General features: G+C 39.2%; 1 protein-coding gene across 3 annotated transcripts in view; it reads right to left on the reverse strand.

Annotated features, from left to right (window-relative positions):
- rnf213a (ring finger protein 213a) overlaps positions 1 to 20,719 on the reverse strand; it is a 61,452-nt gene that overhangs the window by 40,043 nt on the left and 690 nt on the right. The window contains exons 1-19 of one of the 3 annotated variants that reach the window (XM_048244769.1): positions 20,435 to 20,484; positions 19,984 to 20,090; positions 19,688 to 19,803; positions 18,748 to 19,512; positions 18,432 to 18,610; positions 18,091 to 18,261; positions 15,355 to 15,557; positions 14,965 to 15,254; positions 14,503 to 14,762; positions 7,452 to 7,664; positions 7,145 to 7,337; positions 6,665 to 6,720; positions 6,373 to 6,535; positions 6,028 to 6,183; positions 3,046 to 3,144; positions 2,839 to 2,961; positions 967 to 1,159; positions 643 to 816; positions 49 to 201 (exon numbers count right to left, since the gene is read on the reverse strand). In XM_048244769.1, coding sequence (XP_048100726.1) covers positions 49 to 201; positions 643 to 816; positions 967 to 1,159; positions 2,839 to 2,961; positions 3,046 to 3,144; positions 6,028 to 6,183; positions 6,373 to 6,535; positions 6,665 to 6,720; positions 7,145 to 7,337; positions 7,452 to 7,664; positions 14,503 to 14,762; positions 14,965 to 15,254; positions 15,355 to 15,557; positions 18,091 to 18,261; positions 18,432 to 18,610; positions 18,748 to 19,512; positions 19,688 to 19,803; positions 19,984 to 20,083 — 3,607 coding nt within the window. In that variant the 5' untranslated portion in view covers positions 20,084 to 20,090; positions 20,435 to 20,484. Of the gene's footprint in view, positions 1 to 48; positions 202 to 642; positions 817 to 966; positions 1,160 to 2,838; positions 2,962 to 3,045; positions 3,145 to 6,027; positions 6,184 to 6,372; positions 6,536 to 6,664; positions 6,721 to 7,144; positions 7,338 to 7,451; positions 7,665 to 14,502; positions 14,763 to 14,964; positions 15,255 to 15,354; positions 15,558 to 18,090; positions 18,262 to 18,431; positions 18,611 to 18,747; positions 19,513 to 19,687; positions 19,804 to 19,983; positions 20,091 to 20,434; positions 20,485 to 20,719 lie in introns of those variants that run through there. The other 2 variants (XM_048244770.1, XM_048244768.1) reach the window with 2 other exon arrangements.

Here is a 20,719-nt window from a genome sequence, read left to right on the forward strand (position 1 = left end):
GCGCACCCGCGCGCACACACGCACACACACACACACACACACACACACCTTTTAAGTGTTCCTGCAACTTGTGGCACATATTAAGTAGGCCATCCACTAGCTTCTTCTCATGGTACACAGCTTCAACCTCTTTCTGTCTTTGCTGCAGCAATCTCCTCATGGCACTGTCATCTTTAAGTCGTTTATCTCCACACAGACACTCTGCAGAAGTACAGTAAGGAAATATATAGCTCTACACACACACATATATATATATTCCTGCAATAGCTTTGGGACTTTTAAAAGGGGTTTGAAGACTCATCTGTCCAGCTTACACTTAATTAATTAAAACGTTAATTTATTATCTTAGAGATGGTTTGTATATTTCTGATATTTGATATTGTTATTGCTATTATTGTTATTATTGCTACTTTGCTTAATGTAGGCTTACCAATTGTTTTCAAACCTGTTCATTTTTAACTATTTTAATGTTCATATTCTGTAAGTTGCTTTTGACAAAAGTGTCTGCTAAATACTATAACCATAACTGATCCACATTGATGTGATTAAGAGTAGTTGAAAAATTAAGACTTGCTGCTACTGCAACTGTTCCTACTAATTATGGGACCATGTGCCACAGGGATTTATTTGCCTTCCTTTCACCTGTCTTGAGTAACTCCATGAAATTGGCCCTCTTCTCCAAAATGTAGTTCAGGAGCCTCATCGGAATGTCACCTCTGATCAACTGATCAGTGACAGCTAAAAATGTGGATATGGCCACGGTGATCTTCTCCTTGGCATCATCAGTGAGTTGATCAATGAGCTTCTGCTCTTTGCCTACATGAGTAAGAAAGAGAGCTTGTATTACAGAGGCTTGCAAAGCTACTACATGTTGTTTTCAATGCCTATGTTCATTCATCTATTAGTAGAGTTAACATAAAATATTCATCCATGCACTATATGGGAGTATGATCACTGGAATGTTACCATGTAGTTGAAAAACGTTTTTGGCTGCCTTCCAGTCCAAGACATGTCGAATGACCACTTCCTGGTCATCTTGGTCATTTCTATCTTTGCCCTTAGGCCAGGATTGCTGGATCATTGTGGACACAAGCTTCCCAAATTTCCAGTTCCAGGTGATGTTGCTTACCCTTTTAAAGACAGCATCCTCTGACTTGACCTATTCAGAGATGACATCAGTACAGTATTCAAGAAAGAAGATCTGGACAGTATGTGATAATGAGAAACAGTGCTGGGTATGAACACTGATTTCCAAATCGATTCAATTCTGATTCAAAGGGCCCTATCTCGCGAGTTTTGGCGGGGCGCCGCTCTTGGAAGCATGGCTGGTTTTCTCGGTAGGGACTCGCTACGTCTATGCTAGGTGAACGATTCGCCTATTACAAGTACGTTTACCATCAAATTGGCTTTATAAAGGTGTAAATCTTGCATAGTGTGCCTTTAATTTTGGTAAAACCTGATTAATACTATGACACAAGTAAGTGAATGATTGTATAAATAGACACTGTACTGATTTTGATGACACAATGTGCAATTATTTTGAAACACAATTTTTTTTTTTTTTATTTCCTGAAAAGTAACGATTTTGGACATACGTGTTATTCATCAGACAGTGACGATATATGAATCAAGGCAGACAAACCAATCTTCCTATGTATCAAAACTTAATTCATTCCGTTCATTCATCTCCTTTTGCACATCTTACTAATTAATACGAACGGCAGATGAGGATGGAATATTACAATTGGAGGTCTATCACAGTTGAAAAAAATGTACATCATCACAGAGTAAGCTATCATAAACGTGCTAATTATCAACCATTTCGTTCGAAAATTCTAAAACAACAATGTTTTTTTAATACTTCAAAATAACATTTGATAAATGAACCTTACATTTTTTTAGTAGCCATAGGTGTGTAGATTTCAACAAAATCTAGTTTGGTTCTTACCGTGGCTTTTACTGCCTGAAATATCCAATTTTGTTTACCACGCTCGGAGTTTAGTGCTGGGCCTATTCCCAACCTTTCTTACGGCACATCAACGGTTAGCCCGAGAATTCTCGTCGCAAATCAAAATTCCACTGGAGCTCCAAGCGGATTTGTACACGCAGCCTTACAACACAGTTTACAGCTCTTCGAGTCACGGTAAAATGTAATTTTTGGTACATAGCTAATTTAGATACATTTATGGTGTGGGTGCTTGTGTTTCTTTAGGAATCCGCCGTCTTGGTTTGTATAGAAATTAATATTAAGTGACACATACACGTAAGAGGTTGGAAATACGGGACGGTTGGCAATATGTGACGTTCCGATACATCCCATCGGGATTCCACTGGAAATTATCGGTAAACACGATTCAGGGCGACTCAGATAATTATCGCATATATTTTGCTTAAAATCGTATTGATATGGATTAACAAAATAATAGCCTGGTCGGAAGTGAATTGCTTGGAAGAAGATGGAGCGGAAGACATGCTAACCCTACATATTATTATTTGAAAAATTATACAGATCAGATGCGCAACATTATTGATATTTGATATTGGTATATGCTACTGTAATATCGTCTGGCGCATTACACTTAAAATCTATTGGTTGACTTTAGCCAAATCTTTTAACCTCCACCTGACTCTGCCCACTTCGTGCATCTGACTCAGGCCACAGTGTGCATGCACTGTCGGCAAAACACGCTGCCAAACTCGCACCCTAAAGCTCTAGTTAGTTCTATCCAATTGTGTTCAGAGGAATTTCAAACATACCCCATGATCACATCCCAATGCTGCAGTACCAGACACAAATTTTGAATAGAATATATGTTTTAAAGCTTTGAGGTGAGATACCTGGCAAAGGGCAGTGACCGCCTCAAGAGCACACTTCTCTATGCTCTTGGCAATATGCGGGTGAGAGTCAGTCAACTTCTCCATCTTGGAGCAGTAGACGTCCACCTGATCTAATGGGTCCTCCTGCAAACAAATGACAGCAAGACGATCAGGACACCTTGCAGTAAAATACCATAAAGATATTCTATATCCATTCATAATCCATACCTGTCGAAATTTGCCTTCAAAATCTCTGGTGAACATGCGTCTCCATGTAGTTGTGAACTCCTCATCCTCAAAACTAAGAGAGATTATATTGTTCCAAATCTGTCAAGATAAAAGGGCAAAACACTAAACAAATTATAGGAAGCAAACTTATCGCGACTTATCCCCCCCTGTACACAATGCAAATGCTTTTGTTGTGGAGGTGAAGGATTAACAACAGGCAAAAACGATCTCCAAAGAGTTATATCTACTGACAAGGTAATGTTTCACGCTTCTCATGAGATTTGACGTGTGGTTGTTCTTGGAAGTTGCATGGCTGGTTTTCTCTGTAGGGACTTGCTACGTCTATGCTGTATAGCTATACTAGGTGAATGATTTGCCTATTACAAGCTCGTTTACCATCAAATTGGCTTCGTAAAGGTTAAATATTGCATAGTGTACCTTTAAGTATAAAAACACAACAGAGTGCATTAAACCATCATACCGATACTTAAGAACAAACAACAACAACGTGTCCTTTTTGATCATTTCAGTGGGGTTGTCAAGAGGGCACCCATCCTCTGTTTTTCCTTTGAACTGACTCACCACTCTACAATCTCAAAACGGGTTAGGTCACAGGTCATTACTAGAAACACTGACACTGGTATTTTGTGGGTGCTATTAAACACAACTGCCAGTTGAGGCAACAATGAAGCATCTGTTTTTCATGCTAGACACTCTAATGAAATTAGAGAACATTTTCTCAGAAAATTATGGATGTTTGCAGATAATACACTCTGTACACTTGTGCACATGTATAGATATAGCATTAACAACCAGCCATTTCGCAATACAACGGTCATTTACAACATTAACAACACCGTATTTCCGACTGATTTGGTGCCATTTTAGGGCTGGGCGATATGGCTTAAAAATATATGCGATATGGCTCCTTTTTTCACACCTAATCCGATTTTAATTGTTTTTTTCCCCTATTTAAAAACAAAATCACTAATGACATACTTGATACAAAAGAAATTGTCCAAAACCAGTTTAGACTTTATTTTGTTTTGATTTTCCCTGTTTTGATTTGATATAAATGTACCAGTACCCTTGGGGTGAAAGTACAACAAGAAAAAAGGCAAGTATGATACCCTTATATCAGAAGACTTTGAAAAGATTTTTGAAAGTCTACAGTAGGCCATCACACCCTCCACCAGATTACACAGACTATGATTTGAACGACTAGGAATCTTGTATCGTCACTATACAAGACTGCAACTAGATTCCTTTAAATTATTTTCCATCATGCACCAGATATCAACGGGAACTCAATGAGGATTGTAAACGACCCATACGACCCTAATAGGGCCTCAAATTTTCGTGCTTCTGCAGCATTGCTACATTAGTGACATCCCTAACCTGCAGTGTTATGTCGGCATCAAATTAGATCATGTACAGTAGCATGCGCAGGTGAAGTGTTTAGATCCGAAGAAGTATTTTCAGGGAGGTTATTGAGTTGTTCGGTCACGTGAAATACTAATAATTTCTAAGAAGGTAAATAAGAAATAATCATATAGGCTAGCTAGGCTATGGCTGTACCCACTTTGCCCCTTCCTGTTTGGTGCTGGAGAGAGCTTATTTATTGTTTTTTATAAATTGCCCACGCCACTATTTGCATGAGCCAAGACTAAAAGACTTGCGATAACAGGCTATCAAACACGTTTGATATGTCGTAACGTCAAGATCTTGACTCAGACTTAAAACCGCTAGGATTGGCACCTTACATAGCCTACATGATAGATGATTGTGTCCCGCGCAGTAAAACTTCCATAATTTCATTCCGACTTTGGACATTTAGTTGCCAACTGCTAAATTTCTTGAAAATCGTATGGTCTAAGGCCAGCATTATCATACAGGATAGTTTGAAAATGTTTCTTACCTTTGATAGCAACAGCCTTTAAACACATTTTGCAGCGGGGGTTTGTTTGTTTTGGATCTGACGCCGCAAAACCAAACCAATTTTCAAACAACTGATGACACTGTGCCTCTCCTGGGAATGAGCTCTTCGCTGTTCGCTGCCACATTGTTTGCGTGTGTGTGGGAACTAGGAAAACAATGTGCCCACTCTGACCTACGGGTGCTCAATGGGAGCGCGTCGGTGGTGGAAGTTTAAGAAATTGACCTGAATGTCAAATTTGAATTAATCAATAAAATCGATTTATCGCTCAGCCCTATGCCATTTTAAGCTTTTCCTTCTAAAACTTCTAAATTTCTTAAAAATAGTGTAGGTTTGTACATAAACCAAATACTACAATTACACTATATATATATATATATATATATATATATATATATATATATATATAAAAAACATTTTATCACAATGCTGCTTGGATCATAAACGGCCACAGCAACGAAGAGGAATGACTGAGGAGGTTGTTGCTATTTGTGGATGCCCTCCTCAAGGGTTTGCATTTTGTGTGCACATATTGCTGATTGGATCATAAATTGAGGGATTGTGGTTTATCTGGTTACATTGCTGATCGGATCATGAACAAAGAATAAATGAAAAGGATCAAATAATTTGACAGTATTTGTTGATAGAGAACCAATCATGAGTGTGGAGGGGGGTGGGTCTGGGATGGCAGATATCACTGTTGAGCCTTCTAGAGGTGTTGTGGGCCTAATTCAATGAAACACCTATGAAGGAATGTGCATGCTTGCTAGATAACCCCAGTAAATTGCTCTTGAAGGCTGTACTGTTGGTGATGTTTTGTTAGTGATTTTGGTCTTGACGGGGAATAGGCTTGGTTGTTGATTGGCTGCTGTGTGAAATCCCCTACCTATAGCACTAAGAATTTAACATCTCTCTTGTGTATACAGTATATGAAAGACAAAACAGACCAAAACGCTTTGATGTAAAAAGCAAGGGTATTATATAATGGTGTGCAATGCTCTACAATTTGCCAGAAAAATACAGGATCCAGGAAGTTTTAGTGTTACCTCAATCTCAGAGCTTAGGGTGGCTGATGTAAGGGAAACAAATGAGCGCAGCAGTTTTTGTTTGAAAGTTTGGCTTATCCAGGAGCGAAGCACCTGCATGGCATCCGACAGGAGCTCCAGGCTGCGTGTGCTCAGAGTGTCCCTCTTATTTGATTCCTGTAACACAACACAACACAACACAACACAACACAACACAACACAAACACACACACGTACACCATTTATGCACAGAAGCAGACCATAAAGTTCAGTCACTGTTGTTTAAGAACAGAAATCACCAAATACTTAAACCCTCATGTTGATAGTGCATATATTCTATGATTACTGTGACATGTTTCAACAAACCTGTGAAAGGGTGAAGTCAGAAACCGCTCCAACAAGGTTCATGCAGGCAACAGGGATATCAACAAAGCTTTGATTGTATGTGTAACGCATTCCTTTGCAAACTTTTTCCAGCACCTTCACTGAAGTGGCTAAACATTCAGTCCCATAAACCTCACTAAAACAACTGGAAAAGACATTGAGTTTAATAATGGATTCCTTTTCAGTTTCAATTGATTGAATGTTTAGTGGAAGCAGAGTACATTGAATTCATCCATGTACAGTAGATATGATCAGTATAACTGCAGTGAATTACCTGAATTTATGTTCAATTAGTTTACTCTGAATGTGAGTCAGAGTATCAGATATAATCTGAAAAGAAAAAAATATATAAGTAAAAGGAATACAATCATAACAAAATACAAACTAACAACTATCGCGAGTCTGTGTCCCTTTGGATAAAAGCATCTGTTAAATACCAGTCACTTTACTTTACTAGTTTGAGCTCAACATACACCCTTTTATTCCATGCTCCCGAGACAAGTTGATTGGATGGAGTTTGTGATGGCTCAGTCTGAACCACAGCATTTGTACAAACGACAAACGAGAAAAAAACTAAACTGCTAGAATCCATGAGGAGCATTCTGCACAAAGTCTGTTGGATTAAAATGGCAGACTGTACCTATAATTTCAAAACAAAACTCCAACTTATTGGGCTGGCTATATTGCCGTAATTAAACCAATTGAACCAAAGAAAACATGAGCATTGATACCAACTAGCTCAAGAAAAACTCACTGTGGAGTTGTTGTAGGCAATTTCCGAGGGGGCTTTTATATGAAAGACATGCAGCAGGTCGATCAGTTCAGCACTGAGTACTGTGCTGCACTCAATCACGTCCTCCAAAGTCAACAGGCACATGACAGACCGTGCCAGGAGATTATCAATTTTCGCCAGATGTGGGTTTTTTTTCATCAAGTTCAGTATGAAGCTAGGTGCAGGAGAGGTCACATACAAAAATGTCAGTTTTTTCAGACATGTTTAATTAATTTGCAGACATTGAGAAAATGTCACATTTTATCATCTTTAACAAACAAAAGAACACCTTCTTTCCTGGCTTGAAAAGACTGCATTGGCAAGTTTTAACCCTTGAAGACCAGTCCAGGATGCCTCATATTTGGCGTTGCTGATAAGAGGAACAGCTTCAAAGGGTTTGGACATGCCACGCTGCAGATGGAAGAGGGGCAACACTAAAACCCAATGATGCATATTCTTGGTCCGAGCAGTAGTTATTAAAGTCATCAGCAAATCAGGCAAACTAAAGGAGAAGAAAAAGTAGATCATGAGTAATTTATGGCTAATTTAGTATACACCAGAGGTCCCAAAATAGTTTGGCCAAACTATGTCAAGCATGCCAAACCAAGGGCCTAATCATCCAGGATTAAACACTCATATACACCCGCAAACACTCACACACATTCAAGTATCTGACTCTGTCCAAAAACATTTTTATTTACTGCACCTCTGAAAGCAAATTAGCAACTTGTGACAATATAATACCTGCCTAAATTATTTTGATACTGATCCTAAAAAGGATTCTAGTATAGGACAAAAACCAAGTACAGGAATAACCAACATGGAACTTAACATATAGGAAATCTTAATTTGCCAATGTCCATGTAAGGTAGTGGGTGTGAAAACAACCCATAAAAGTCACTTATTGTGCCATTGTGTGTTCAGGGATACTGATATTAATAAAGATTTTGGAATGGATACTGTTTTCTAGGTTACAGTAAATTTCAATTGTTGCTAAACCCAAATACTTAATAAAATACTAAATACTAATTTTCTATGTTTGATTGTGCACTTGCTACCTTGCTAGAAAATGTCAGATCACTTCAACAAAGTTATTATAGTGCATGGAATCCACTATCTTGAAATCTCCTTGCTTCTTCTTATTATAGTGGATGGAATCCACAATCTTGAAATCTCCTGGCTTCTTCTTCTTATTAAGAGTGCATGAAAATGCACTGTACTGTTATCCGATTTTTTCTTATTATTATTATTCCGCTGACGCTTTTTGTGTGTTTAATACAGCTTCAACCGTTTAACTTAGAAACTTCATTCAAACTGCGTTGCGTAGGTCTTACTTATGTGACTTTGTAACTTTTATGCTTTTTAAACTATTAATTAAAAACTACTAAAATTTCCATATTGACTTAACATTAGATTATGACATCACAATAGAGCAATTAGAATCCTATGTCAGGTGTTCAGGCCACCTGGAGCCACTGGGTGTGTTCGAAACGGGTAAAGTTGCTGCCTTTTAAGATATCTAACTGGGGAGCAAGGCAGCAAGTGCGGTTCGAAACCGAAAAAACAAATTCTGCTGCCTTTTAAGATATCTTAGAATTCCCAAATAACGGTCATTTTTGAAGGCAGCATCGATGCACACTTCATGCTCCCTCCTACCCATAATCCCTTGCGGCAACGTCTGAAACAGCTGTGAAAGGTAAACAAACATGGCGGATGATATCGGTAATGGCTGCTGAATCTGTTTAAAATGTCATTTGTGTGATCTTATTTTGCTTAGATTTGCAGATTACAGATTAGAAATAAACAATTTACTATCTGATTATGCCATTGTTGTAACCATTAATAGCGTCTGGTCTGATATATTTGCCGGCCGTAAAACTAATTTATACCGTTAGCCTGCTAGCTTACGTAAGCTAATTTAGTTTAACGTCAGGCCTTTGCTAACGTCATACCGTAGTGTTAACCAAAGATTCTAGAGTGCTACGCTCATTTTTAAAAGATGCATTTAATCCAAAGTCATGTCTAGTGAGACAGCTCTCTATGCAGGAAGGGAGGCAGTAGGCAGCTGTCTCCCGTTTGGAACACACCCACTGTCTCAGGCTTTAAGCATACAATATGGTTGTATTAAGACTGCAGATCCTGTTCAACTGCTTCCTGTGCTCACAACTGTTTCAAAATAAAAGTCCCTTTAAACTATCCAACTTTTTAACTGTTCAACTGTTACTGTTTGTCAACTATGACTCCCATCAACTGTATCATCTGCCTTCAACTGTTTCAAAATAAAAGTCCTCACTTGCTAGTTTGCATCATTAGCATTTTAACAGAACTGCTAAAATGATTAGCTAAGTTAGCTGAGTCATATGGTTAACATAGTTAGCATGTTAGCATTTTTTAGGAAAACTGCTACAAATGATTAGCTAAGTTAGCTAAGTAACATGGTTAGCATGTTAACATAGTTAGCATTTTAGCATAACTGCTAAAAATGATTAGCTAAGTGACATAGTTAGCATGTTAGCATTGTTCCAAAACTACTAGAAAACATGAGCTAAGTTAACTAAGTAACTTGGTCAAAATAATTACCTTTGTTAGCATAACTGCTAGTAAACATTAGAGCCATTCCAACTGTCAGTTATCGTCAACTTTCAACATTCATTAAACTATCTGTCTATTAAACTATCTGTCTATTAACAACTGTTAAACAATCTACATTCAACTTTTAAACTGTCTACGTCTAAACTATCTACTTTTTATTAAGCTATGCCATGTCTGTCCTAGCTTCATTTTCATGCACTCGTAATTCCCTGGAATTACATTCTCTAGTTATTACAGTGCATGAAAATGTAACGTAGGTCTTCAAACAGATCGGGTTGCTATGTCTTTTCAACTTTGAAACTTTTATACTTTTTAAACTATTAAAGAAAAACGTTTTAAAAATCCCCATAGACTTAACATTGCCGATTGTGACATCATAATACGGCCGTTAAGCAATTAGAATCCTATGGCAGGTGTTCAGGCCACCTGCAGCCTCAGGCTTTAAGCATACAATCTGGGTCAATTAAGACTACACATCCTATTCAACTGTTTCCTCTGCCCAAAACTGTTTCAAAATAAAAGTCCTCACTACAATAATCCACTGTTAAACAATGTAACCCATTAAAACTACTGAACTTTTTACATTCAACTTTTAAACGGTCTACTTTTAAACCATCATTAAACTATCTATCTATTAAACTAGCTGTCCATCAACAACTTTTAAACTATCTACATTCAACTTTTAAACTATATACATTCACTAGCTGTCCATCAACAACTTTTAAACTATCTACATTCAACTTTTAAACTTTTAAACTATATACATTCACTAGCTGTCTATCAACAACTTTTAACTTGTCATCAACTGTCAACACTTTTCATCAACTATGACTCCTACCCACTGTAGCTAGTTAGCATGGTTAGCAAAGTTAACATGTTAGCATGCTAGTTAACATAGTTAGCATAACTACTAAAAATGATTAGCTAAGTAACATGGTTAACATAGTTAGCATGTTAGTTAGCATAGTTAGCATAACTACTAAAAATGATAAGCTTGGTTAACTAAGTCACATGGTTAACATAGTTAGCATTTTAGCATTGCTAGCATAGTTAGCATGTTTAGCAAAACTGCTAGAAAATGTTTTCATTAGCTAAGTAGCATGGTTAACAGAATTACAAATCTTAGCATAACTGCTAGCAAACATTAGAGCCATTCCAACATTCAGTTATTGTCAAATATCTACCTATACACAGCCATTAAACTATTTGAATATCAACATTCATTCAACTTCCAGTCTGTCAACAACTTTTAAACTATTTACCTTCAACTTTTAAACGGTCTACTTTTAAACTATCATTAAACTATCTATTAAACTAGCTGTCGATCAACAACTTTTAAACTATCTGCTGTCTATCAACAACTTTTAAACTATCTACATTCAGCTTTTAAACAGTCTACTTTTAAACTATCAACTTTTATTAAGCTATGCAACCACCATGTCTATCCTAGCATCACCGTAGTAACCATCTCTGTATTATCTGTTTTAACTATACATGATATTTTACATCACAACTTTAGCATTTTCATGCACTGGTAATTCCTTGGAATTGCATTTCTAGTTATTATTATTATTATTATTATTATTATTATTATTACCACCTTTTTTTCTTTTTACCTTTTCAAGAATTAATGCGACTCTAACCGCTTAATGTACAGACATGTTGAAATAACCGTTGTGAAGATCTGGAGTGGGGCAAGAGAGTTATTTTTTCAGATTTTTAAAAAAGTTTATACTTTTTGAGAAATAGGGGATTAAAATGTTAAAAAGCTCATTTTCCCCCTTAGACTTCAAAGGCTGTGATGTCATAATGGCCTAAAGGCAGCTGCGCTTGTTAAGCTCCCAGAGTAGTTCCCGGGCTAATTAGAACACTGACACAGGTGTCACCTGTGAAATCAACTGTCTCAGCTTCTAATGCATACAATCTGGTGCTCCCTAAAACTACACATCCTGTTTAAGTGTTTCCTGTGTGTCAAAATAAAAGTCACAGCCATATCTCATGCATTGCGCATTATATCTCCAGAACGGTTTGACGCATGTGCTTCAAATTTGGTACAAGTGTTTGTATGGACTCAAAGATGAAGTGAGTTGATGTTGGAGGTCAAAGGTCAAATGTCAAGGTGAAAAACACCTTGAGTGTTATATCTCAAGAACGCCTTGACACACAAGGTCTTTTGGTACGAGGGTTTGTATGAACTCAAAGATTAAGTGATTTAATGGGGTTTTTTTTCAAGCAATTTCCCCACCAACATTAAAGTGGAAATGAAGCAGTCAAATAAAACAGATGTCTATAGCACTAGTTAAATATTTAAATATACCATAAATAAAAATAACGTCAGAAATATGACCCGTTATTCAGAATAAAGCACAAACAAGTTGCATTAATTTCAGCTGTGTGCCGCCATCTTTGTTTTCAGAAAATGATGACATCACAAGAATGGTTGGTACAACATTCTATGCTGTTTACACAGTGGCTGTCATAGCCTCACAGTTAGCTTACTGCCTCAACAAAATGGATATGGACGAATGGGATAGACCCACCAATGAGGACAGGCATCCAATTGCCTATGCTTTTGAGCCAGTAAGAGCAGTGGGAGTTTTAGTGCCCCCCACAGAGCCTGACTATGGAGGAGAAATAGATGATCGAGAGAGAGGTGTATCTGAGCGCACAGAAAACCATCGGTGGTGCTTATGTGGGGGTTGTGTCCCTATGTTCACTGACATGGCACACATGGAGAGTGCCTGCTGCTAGGAAATGAACCTGGGACATCTCATCCAAAATAACAGATATATCACGTCCAATCCTACGTGGCAAATGCTATCATTAAAGCGAGACGTTGGAGGTCGCAATGCGGTCGCTGAGGGACATCCGAGCCGAAGCACTGGAACGCCCAAAAAACAGCAGTTAACCAATTAACACACTCTTGATAGGTTGTGCGGAGGGGGTAGGCTAGGGGACTACGCTGATCACCTGAGACTACACTAATTTTTACACCCATACTCAGTTGTTCTGCAATGTATTATCATGGTAGAAGCTGCGATACAGTACTAGCATAGCATAACATAACAAGCACATACTGTAACTAGCATAGCATGAACCCTAAAATCTATGGTTGCTACAAGCGGCACATCCGTACATTTATTTACTTAAAGTGAACAGCTTGTTATTTTACGTCAGCTTACATAAACAAATAAAAACTCAGACGCCTAGCCTACAGTCCATAAACAACGTCTACCCACAAAACCATGCCTGTCACAATCACAGACCTAAGCTACTACAGAGTAGCCTACACAAGTCAGACGTAGGCTAGCGTACCCACAACAGGTTCTCACCAGGTTCGGAAGTCTGCAAATAGTTTCCACTACTACTTGAGCGAAACAAATGCAATCATCGATACTACTCAATCACAAAAAGAAACATCTTACTCACACATGAGAAGTTCGCTCCCCCGAGTTTATTCACCAATTCATTCATCAACGATGCAACTGCATTTTCAGGTCGCGGTAATCCACAAGTTGTGCGAGAACATCCAAACACATTATTGCAACTGAAGTTAAATCTAATTAAGTACTGTCTCTGATAGGCCTACAGGCTACATTACAGCGGCCCTTGTTCTTGTACAAACATCAACATTATTTGCGTAGGCATACTGAAATAAAGTGAACGTCCGCTAATGGATAAAACATCCACGAACAAACGCTAACCATTCTGATGACGTAGCGTGTGCATTTTTAAAACATGCCCGCGCCCTAGTGGCGAAAGTCGTTATTGACATGTCATTTTCCAGTGAAACTACTTGAATATCGGGTTTAATGAAAATCCATGCATCTTCAAAAATGAAAAAGCAACCAAAAAATGGTCACAGTTCTCACTGCTTCATTTCCACTTTAAGCCAGCAGCTTTCCATCCACTACTGTAATTCCTCTGGCATTACATTTCTAGTTTATCTATGGAATCTATTACATTTACATGTGTTGGCAAAATTAGATGTTTATTTTGTTAATTCTTTAGCTTGCTTGACTTTTACACTCGCACATAGCTGCTATCCAACGGCACCTTTACAATCTGCTGGAATTCACTGGTAAAAGGTAGCCTAAATCCTTGCACACGTGCCATAATTGTATGATTGCCATCAAAAGAAAAGCCAGGAATTCTGGTGTGCATTCATTAATTCATTTCAGCTTGCATATTATCATTTACCACACAACAGACACAACCGATAGGAAATAGGCTACATATGGCTCTCACCAAGTCCTAACTAGGCTACTACATGCGATGCGAGCCAGCGCTAGCGATAAAATCAGTTTAATTAGGCTACATTGTTTTCAATTGGAATATCCTGACAGTATGCAACTCGAAACTTGTGGTGTGCTGTGGCGTGCAACGCAATGTTTTGAGTAGAACTACTGTTCAACGCCCCGTTTCTATTTTCTTTCTGTCGTTCGCGTTGCTCTGCTATTTTGAACGAGAAATATGACGCATATTTAACGAATTCAATGTGGACAGAGAGCATTCAATGCTCCACAACAGCTTGCTTGGATGCAGTGAGGAATGGATTATATGTAATACACTGGCATTCTTGTCCACACGTGGCAGACACACACATGGATGTGCCCCTTGGGCCACTATTTGGGCAACCCTACCTAGACAGATAGATTATTCTCATATATAAATACTTTCAATGGCAAACCTTATGATATATGCATTCTTAGAAGCATTTATGTTCAGATTATGGAAATGTAACTCACCCTTTGAGGCAGGAGAATGACTGCTGGAAGTTCTGCCAGTAAGCCAGGAACTGGTCTTTGAGGAGGTTTGGGAGGCAAAGGGCCACACAGAGACGAGAGAGCTCTCCATTGTCTAATGGAAGCTTGAAGTTCTTCCACACATACAGCATGATGACAGCTGCGTTAAGAGGCTCTACAATGAAGGCTCTCTTCCCTCCTCCGTCCTTTCTCAGCTCAGGAGTCACATCCTTCAGCATGAACTCCTTCAGGAGTTTACTAACCTGCATTGACAAAATGAGTGTCAAGGACACCGAGTTCACTTAGTGAGTGAGGACAAAATCTTAACAATACATTTCTAACCCCAGACTAAACAACAACTTGTCAGGAAACAACATGTTTGCCATATCTAACATACAGTACATCTACATGTTATGTCTGCAAGAAGTAAATGACTATTTATTTGTTTAGTATGATGTTACTTACATCGTCTTCATCATATCTTAAGGAGTACCATTTTTCTTGTCTTTCTTCATAAATGAAGGGGTTCCCGTAGATCTGGTAGAACTGTCTAAGCTGAGTCATGAAACTCTTGAGGTTAATTTCACTCCAACTACTCAGAAGGTCAAAGATGGTATCTAACATAACGGCACCAGCAATTTCCCTGCCCTCGATCAGACTCTTTCTCTGATCTGGCCAGATTGCTTGCGTCAGTCGTTTGAGCACGTTTTTGGATGGCTCGGCACAGATTATGTCATCATATTGATGCCACTCACCTAAGGAGCAGTGCAGAAATTAAAAATCACATATACAAATATTTGACTATTTGTGATGGTAACTACAATAATTAGATGATACACCATATTCTGAACTCACCTTCCTCATTAAGAAGATGTGGTTTGACAAACAGGCATCTGTTGGTCATTTTCTGTGCATCCAGTTTGTATATGTGTTCATACTCATAAGTACCCTTCTTCTTCCTATACACCACATACTTGTATGGAATGGACTCAGATGCTGCTTTTGTCTTACTTGTTTGCAGTTCTCCAGCAATTAGATATCCATGCTCTTCCAGATCACTGAAATGGAAAAAATTATTATTGCACTGATGGCACAGATTTCTATGCTGTGAATCAGTACATTTGTTTTAGCCTACATATGCAAAAGGTTCGGAGTGAAACCTGACCATGGTCTAATACAAACTGTCATGAAAACAGCTCATAAACTAATTAAACTTGGTTTGGTTATGCTGTTTGTAGGTCACTTCTTAAGATCACTTTTGTGAACCGTGATGTACTGAAGGTCCAAAAAGATGATATTTACATAGCTGTAACCAGGCTTGGAATTTCACCATTCTGGGGGCAAGGCCACTTGGCCTTCGGTTGGGCATATTTGGTGGGGGGCACAAAGGCCACATGTCAGGGCACCAAGGCCAAAGTTAACTATACAGTAGTAGGCTATAGAAATGATCAAAGTTTAGCCTATTCACTGCAGTAGACCTGCATCACTGTATGAAACATTACAAAAACATGAAATGAAAACATAACATATTACATAGAACTGTAAATCATCTGACTATCTAGGCTATATATAACATTTATTTTATATTTGGCCTGTTATGAAATCATGTATTGAACAATTTAAATCACAGCTCAGCTTTAAGAAACTCAAATAGCCTAGATGCATTTTGTGATCATTAAGGCTACTTTCACAAATTCTTAGTCAGCTGTACTCTGATTTACCAATATCTAGGCGATATTTGTAACATTTATTTTGTATTTGGCCCGTTATGAAATCATGTGGAACAATTTAAACACATTGTAAAACTTAAAGCCCAAATTTGGAGACATCCATGTATGTCGAACTTTACTGCAAATTCAAAACTGGATTACTCTGGACGGCTAACTGTACAGGGGACTGCTTTACACCTTTGTGTTCGTAAGGTCTCCTGTTTATTCTGATATATGGTTTGTCATGTGTTAAAAGAAGGGTTAAGTAAAGTATTCCACCGAGATGAATGGGTAGGGAGATCTTGGGACGCAAAAACCTTCAGTAGAATGTATGATTAAATTTAATTATATTATTTACTTTTCTCATGAACCGTTCAACACAGCAATTATCGGCTAACAAAGCTGAGAAAAAGCTCTTTCATGTGATACTTGTGATGTCTGTGTGATGAATAGGCTACTTCATGAGTAGTTCAACTGAGAATGGGTGAATTTGGGCCTAAATTTCTTTCTTTCTTCGCTGTCACTTTCTCCACTGCGTAAAAGACTAAATAAATTTGCTGTGTGAATGCTAAGATTATTTTGACAGGCCACAGGCTAAACAAAATTGCTATTAGTAGGACGCAAAGCAGAATATTGAAAGTATAAGTATATATACTTTTTTTATATACTTTTTTGATCCCGTGAGGGAAATTTGGTCTCTGCATTTAACCCAATCGTGAATTAGTGAAACACTGACTGCACACAGTGAACACACAGTGAGGTGAAGCACACACTAATCCCGGCGCAGTGAGCTGCCTGCTACAATGGCGGCGCTCGGGGAGCAGTGAAGGGTTAGGTGCTTTGCTCAAGGGCACTTCAGCCGCGGCCCACTGGTCGGGGCTCGAACCGGCTACCCTCCGGTTACAAGTCCAGAGTGCTAACCAGTGGGCCACGGCTGCCCCCCAAAGAAGAAGAAAGAAGGGGGCACCAAGGCCACCGTGGCCTGTAAACCTCTGATTTTCAAAGGGGCCTCACGGCCAACGCAAGGGGCTACGACGGCCATGGCCGTCGTGAAATTCCTATCCTGGCTGTAACACTCTGTGTTATGCTCAATTTATAGGTAATGTGGCATGTTAGTATAAGAGCAAGTGAACTTAAAGGTTTCAGCGTGATGTCATTTTTGTCTCAAATATAAATATTATACTTACTAAATCTTAGTAATTTTAGTAAAAGTTATTTTCCTATTTTGCTCTTTCCAGTTTACTTACAAAAGTGTCCTGAATGTAGTCACAGTCAAGCTGCCTGTGGCTGACTATAACTAAGCTCGGCAAGCTTAATAACATCATAACATCAACTAAACATAAGTCACACCTTAATTCTATCACTTGTAATACGAATGTATTTCCCACTGTACAACTAGGTGAGATAATTATGTTATACTGAAGTTCCACAGTTGGCTAGCTAGCTAGCTATAAGCTAACCGTTTTACATTGGAGATTATTGGAGTTAGATACATCCTCAACATTGGGGTATTGGAAACGAATTAGGTTGGTAATGTACATAGTTTCGACATCAGTCAGTTACATATACATTTCTTCATGTTAGTAAAACTATTGAATGTCCTGTGAATTAATAACTAGATGTAACATGTGACTACTGTCTGTCTTTCCCATTGGAATCAATGATATAATGATGTGCCGTTAGTACATGGGGGGAGGGGCGAGCATCACGTCAACAGAAGTGATGTCATGCAGGAACTCATAGTGCACCTTTAAGCAACTTAACGTCTTCTTGATTACTCCTGATTACTCATCATACATCACCTGACAGCCACAACATTCTATAATAAAAACTGTACACTACAGTGGTTCAAAAACAGAAACATTATGAGAGACACACCCACCGACACACAGTCAGTTCAACTATGTTGTTTTCCCAGTTTCCAATTTTTCTGCCTGCTCGGATGAAGATGCGATCCTCCTGTGGTATTAGTTTGAAGTCCTTGGACAGGACAGCATGGAAGTATATGGTCAGCTTGTCTGATGCTGCAATTTGTTGACTGCGAGTAGTTATTCTGCATTTCCCATACAAAAATTAAATAAGTAATATTCAGTTAGAACACAACTAATGGCATTTGTACATAGGATAATATCTACAGTAATTATAGGGTCAGATACATTTACAGTATGTATGGATAATGAATGTACACATGCTTATTTTAGTGTGCAGAAAACATGCAATGACCTTTCTGGTGGTGGTGCACTTTTCTGAGCTTTTGAGGTGTCTCTGTCTTCACTGGTGTCTTTCTCCTGGGAGGGCTCTGAGGGTGCATCTCCTGGAGATTGGGCAGAAGCTTGCTGGACCTCACTCTTCTCCATCTTTACATCCACAGGTTGGTCCACGCTTGTTCCTACACTCTTACTCTATACACATACACAAACATCAAAAAGCACAGTGCATTAGACAGTAGCAAATCATTAATAATTTAACAAAGAAGATGCTAAAGAGTAGCCGGGGAGCCAGCCCGAATTTACCCTGCACCCTGATTGTGTCATTGTACCTGTGATCTGCTCTGGGGGCCAAACACCTTCCCTGTATCCTGTATTTGTTGATTCGTTTTGGTCTTCTGGACAGGGGTCTGTTTTACATTTGCATTCTTGTCAATGTTGGCATTGTGGTCCTCAGAGGCTGGAGGTTTTGGCGCGTTGGATGTTTCCTTCTTCTTCTTGGAGCCCTGCTTGTTTTTTCCTGAGCTTTTGGCCTGTTGAATATTAGTCTGGTCTGTTGCTCTGGACTGACTCTCTGACACAGCCTGTCCAGAAATGGGTTGGGCATTAGGATCTTCAGTAGATACAAGGTCATCTGTCTGAACAGGGTGTGATGGTTTCATCTCTTCTGAAGAAGGGCTAGCCTCCCCTTCCAAACTCTGGTCAGTTTTTTCCTTTTCCAGCACTTCTTCCTTAGATTGGACCACATGAGTGTCATTATCAGGGGGATCCTGATCAGAGATTATATCCCTCATCTCTCTGTCAGGTGGAGACTTAACGGGTGAGGCATTAGCTGTCTGTGTATCAGATGGTTCCGAGATATCAGACATCTCAGTGACAAGCAACAGCGTCGGGTCGGCGTTGGCAGGACTGGCCACCGGGTCAGACATCTCGTCCATGACGCTGGCAGAGCTCTCACTGTCCGAGCCAGCATCCCCGCTCCCATGCTCCTGACGCACATCACGCTCAGTCAGGGAGGTGTCAGAGAGGTCAGAGGTCAGGGACTGCAGCCCATCCTTCCTGTCAGATTTCTTCTTTCGGCGTTTACGGGCTTTCTTCTGGTACGGTAAAGGATGACAAAAATGCCAATCACACACACAGACACTCTTATCAATGCTCCAACCCACCTCCTGACTGGACACATGCTGTTATGATAAAGGGTTCTGAGATGAAACTACCAAAACAAACCAAACTACTACCACACTAAGTAAAGTCAGTAAACAGGATAGATACCTTCTTTTTGAGGCTGTTGATAGTCTCCTCAAGGGGGCGTTTAGGTGACAAATGTATGGACTGACTGTCCAGAGATGAGGGTTTGTCACTCTGCGGGGTGATTTTCTCAGCAGCATCTGCCAGGGAGTTGAAGAAATTGACTAAGGTTGGAGAAAGCAACCAGGTAACAAGGCCGCCTGACCAATTCAACTTGGTTTAAGAGACAGAGAACAAACAGCTCTCACAAGTAACTGAGTTATACATGTTATTCTTGTGAATCCAGTTGTGACAGCCCTCAGTAAATGAACATAAATCACCTGCTATGTCTTGATTTTCCTGAGCGGCAAGAGGTTTGCCACACTGGCTACAAAACCTGGGATTAAGCTCCTTGGGGATGTGGCCACATTCACACTTCATGTCTGATCTGTGAGATGGAGAGGAGAGAATTATTTGTTTATGACTTAATAAGTAACTTCAATCTTGCATTAACAAGACTATCAGAGTAAAGACTCCCAACGCTCTAAGGGTTTCACTTTCGTTTCCGCAGAAATGTCTTCCTTGCCAGGCGTGTGTGCAAAGGCTAGATTTCTGAACGGTTATGGCGGATGCGCGTCGTATACGGTAGTAGCAGTTGGATACTGATGCACCGTCCTACGGGTCACTGAGCCTGTGAGAAATCGAGTGCGTTCGTTTTCAGGCACAATGCTAAAACTTATTAGAAGTCCAGCATTCATTGCTTTAAGCCAGACTACCTGAAGACGAACGTACCCATACTTGAAGTCTGGCGAAGTCACGAGCTTTCTCCTGTGTCTACTGCCCGTGCTTCAGGCACGCCCCCTCCACCTGATTATTAAACTCAAAGGTCATAGTTGACATCTGAACCGTTTTATAGGCTAAGATATTAAGAGACCACAATTAATTACAAACTATCATATAAGAAAAGAGACTGGTGCTCAATTACGACCAATAGTGCTACCCCTGTTAATTTATCTGAATGTTGGATGCAAGTTTCGCTGTTGCCCGGTAGAACGAAAGCAACGCGTGAAAAACAAA

The sequence above is a fragment of the Alosa alosa genome, chromosome 6, assembly GCF_017589495.1.
Source record: "Alosa alosa isolate M-15738 ecotype Scorff River chromosome 6, AALO_Geno_1.1, whole genome shotgun sequence".
NCBI classification, from domain to species: Eukaryota; Metazoa; Chordata; class Actinopteri; order Clupeiformes; family Clupeidae; genus Alosa; species Alosa alosa.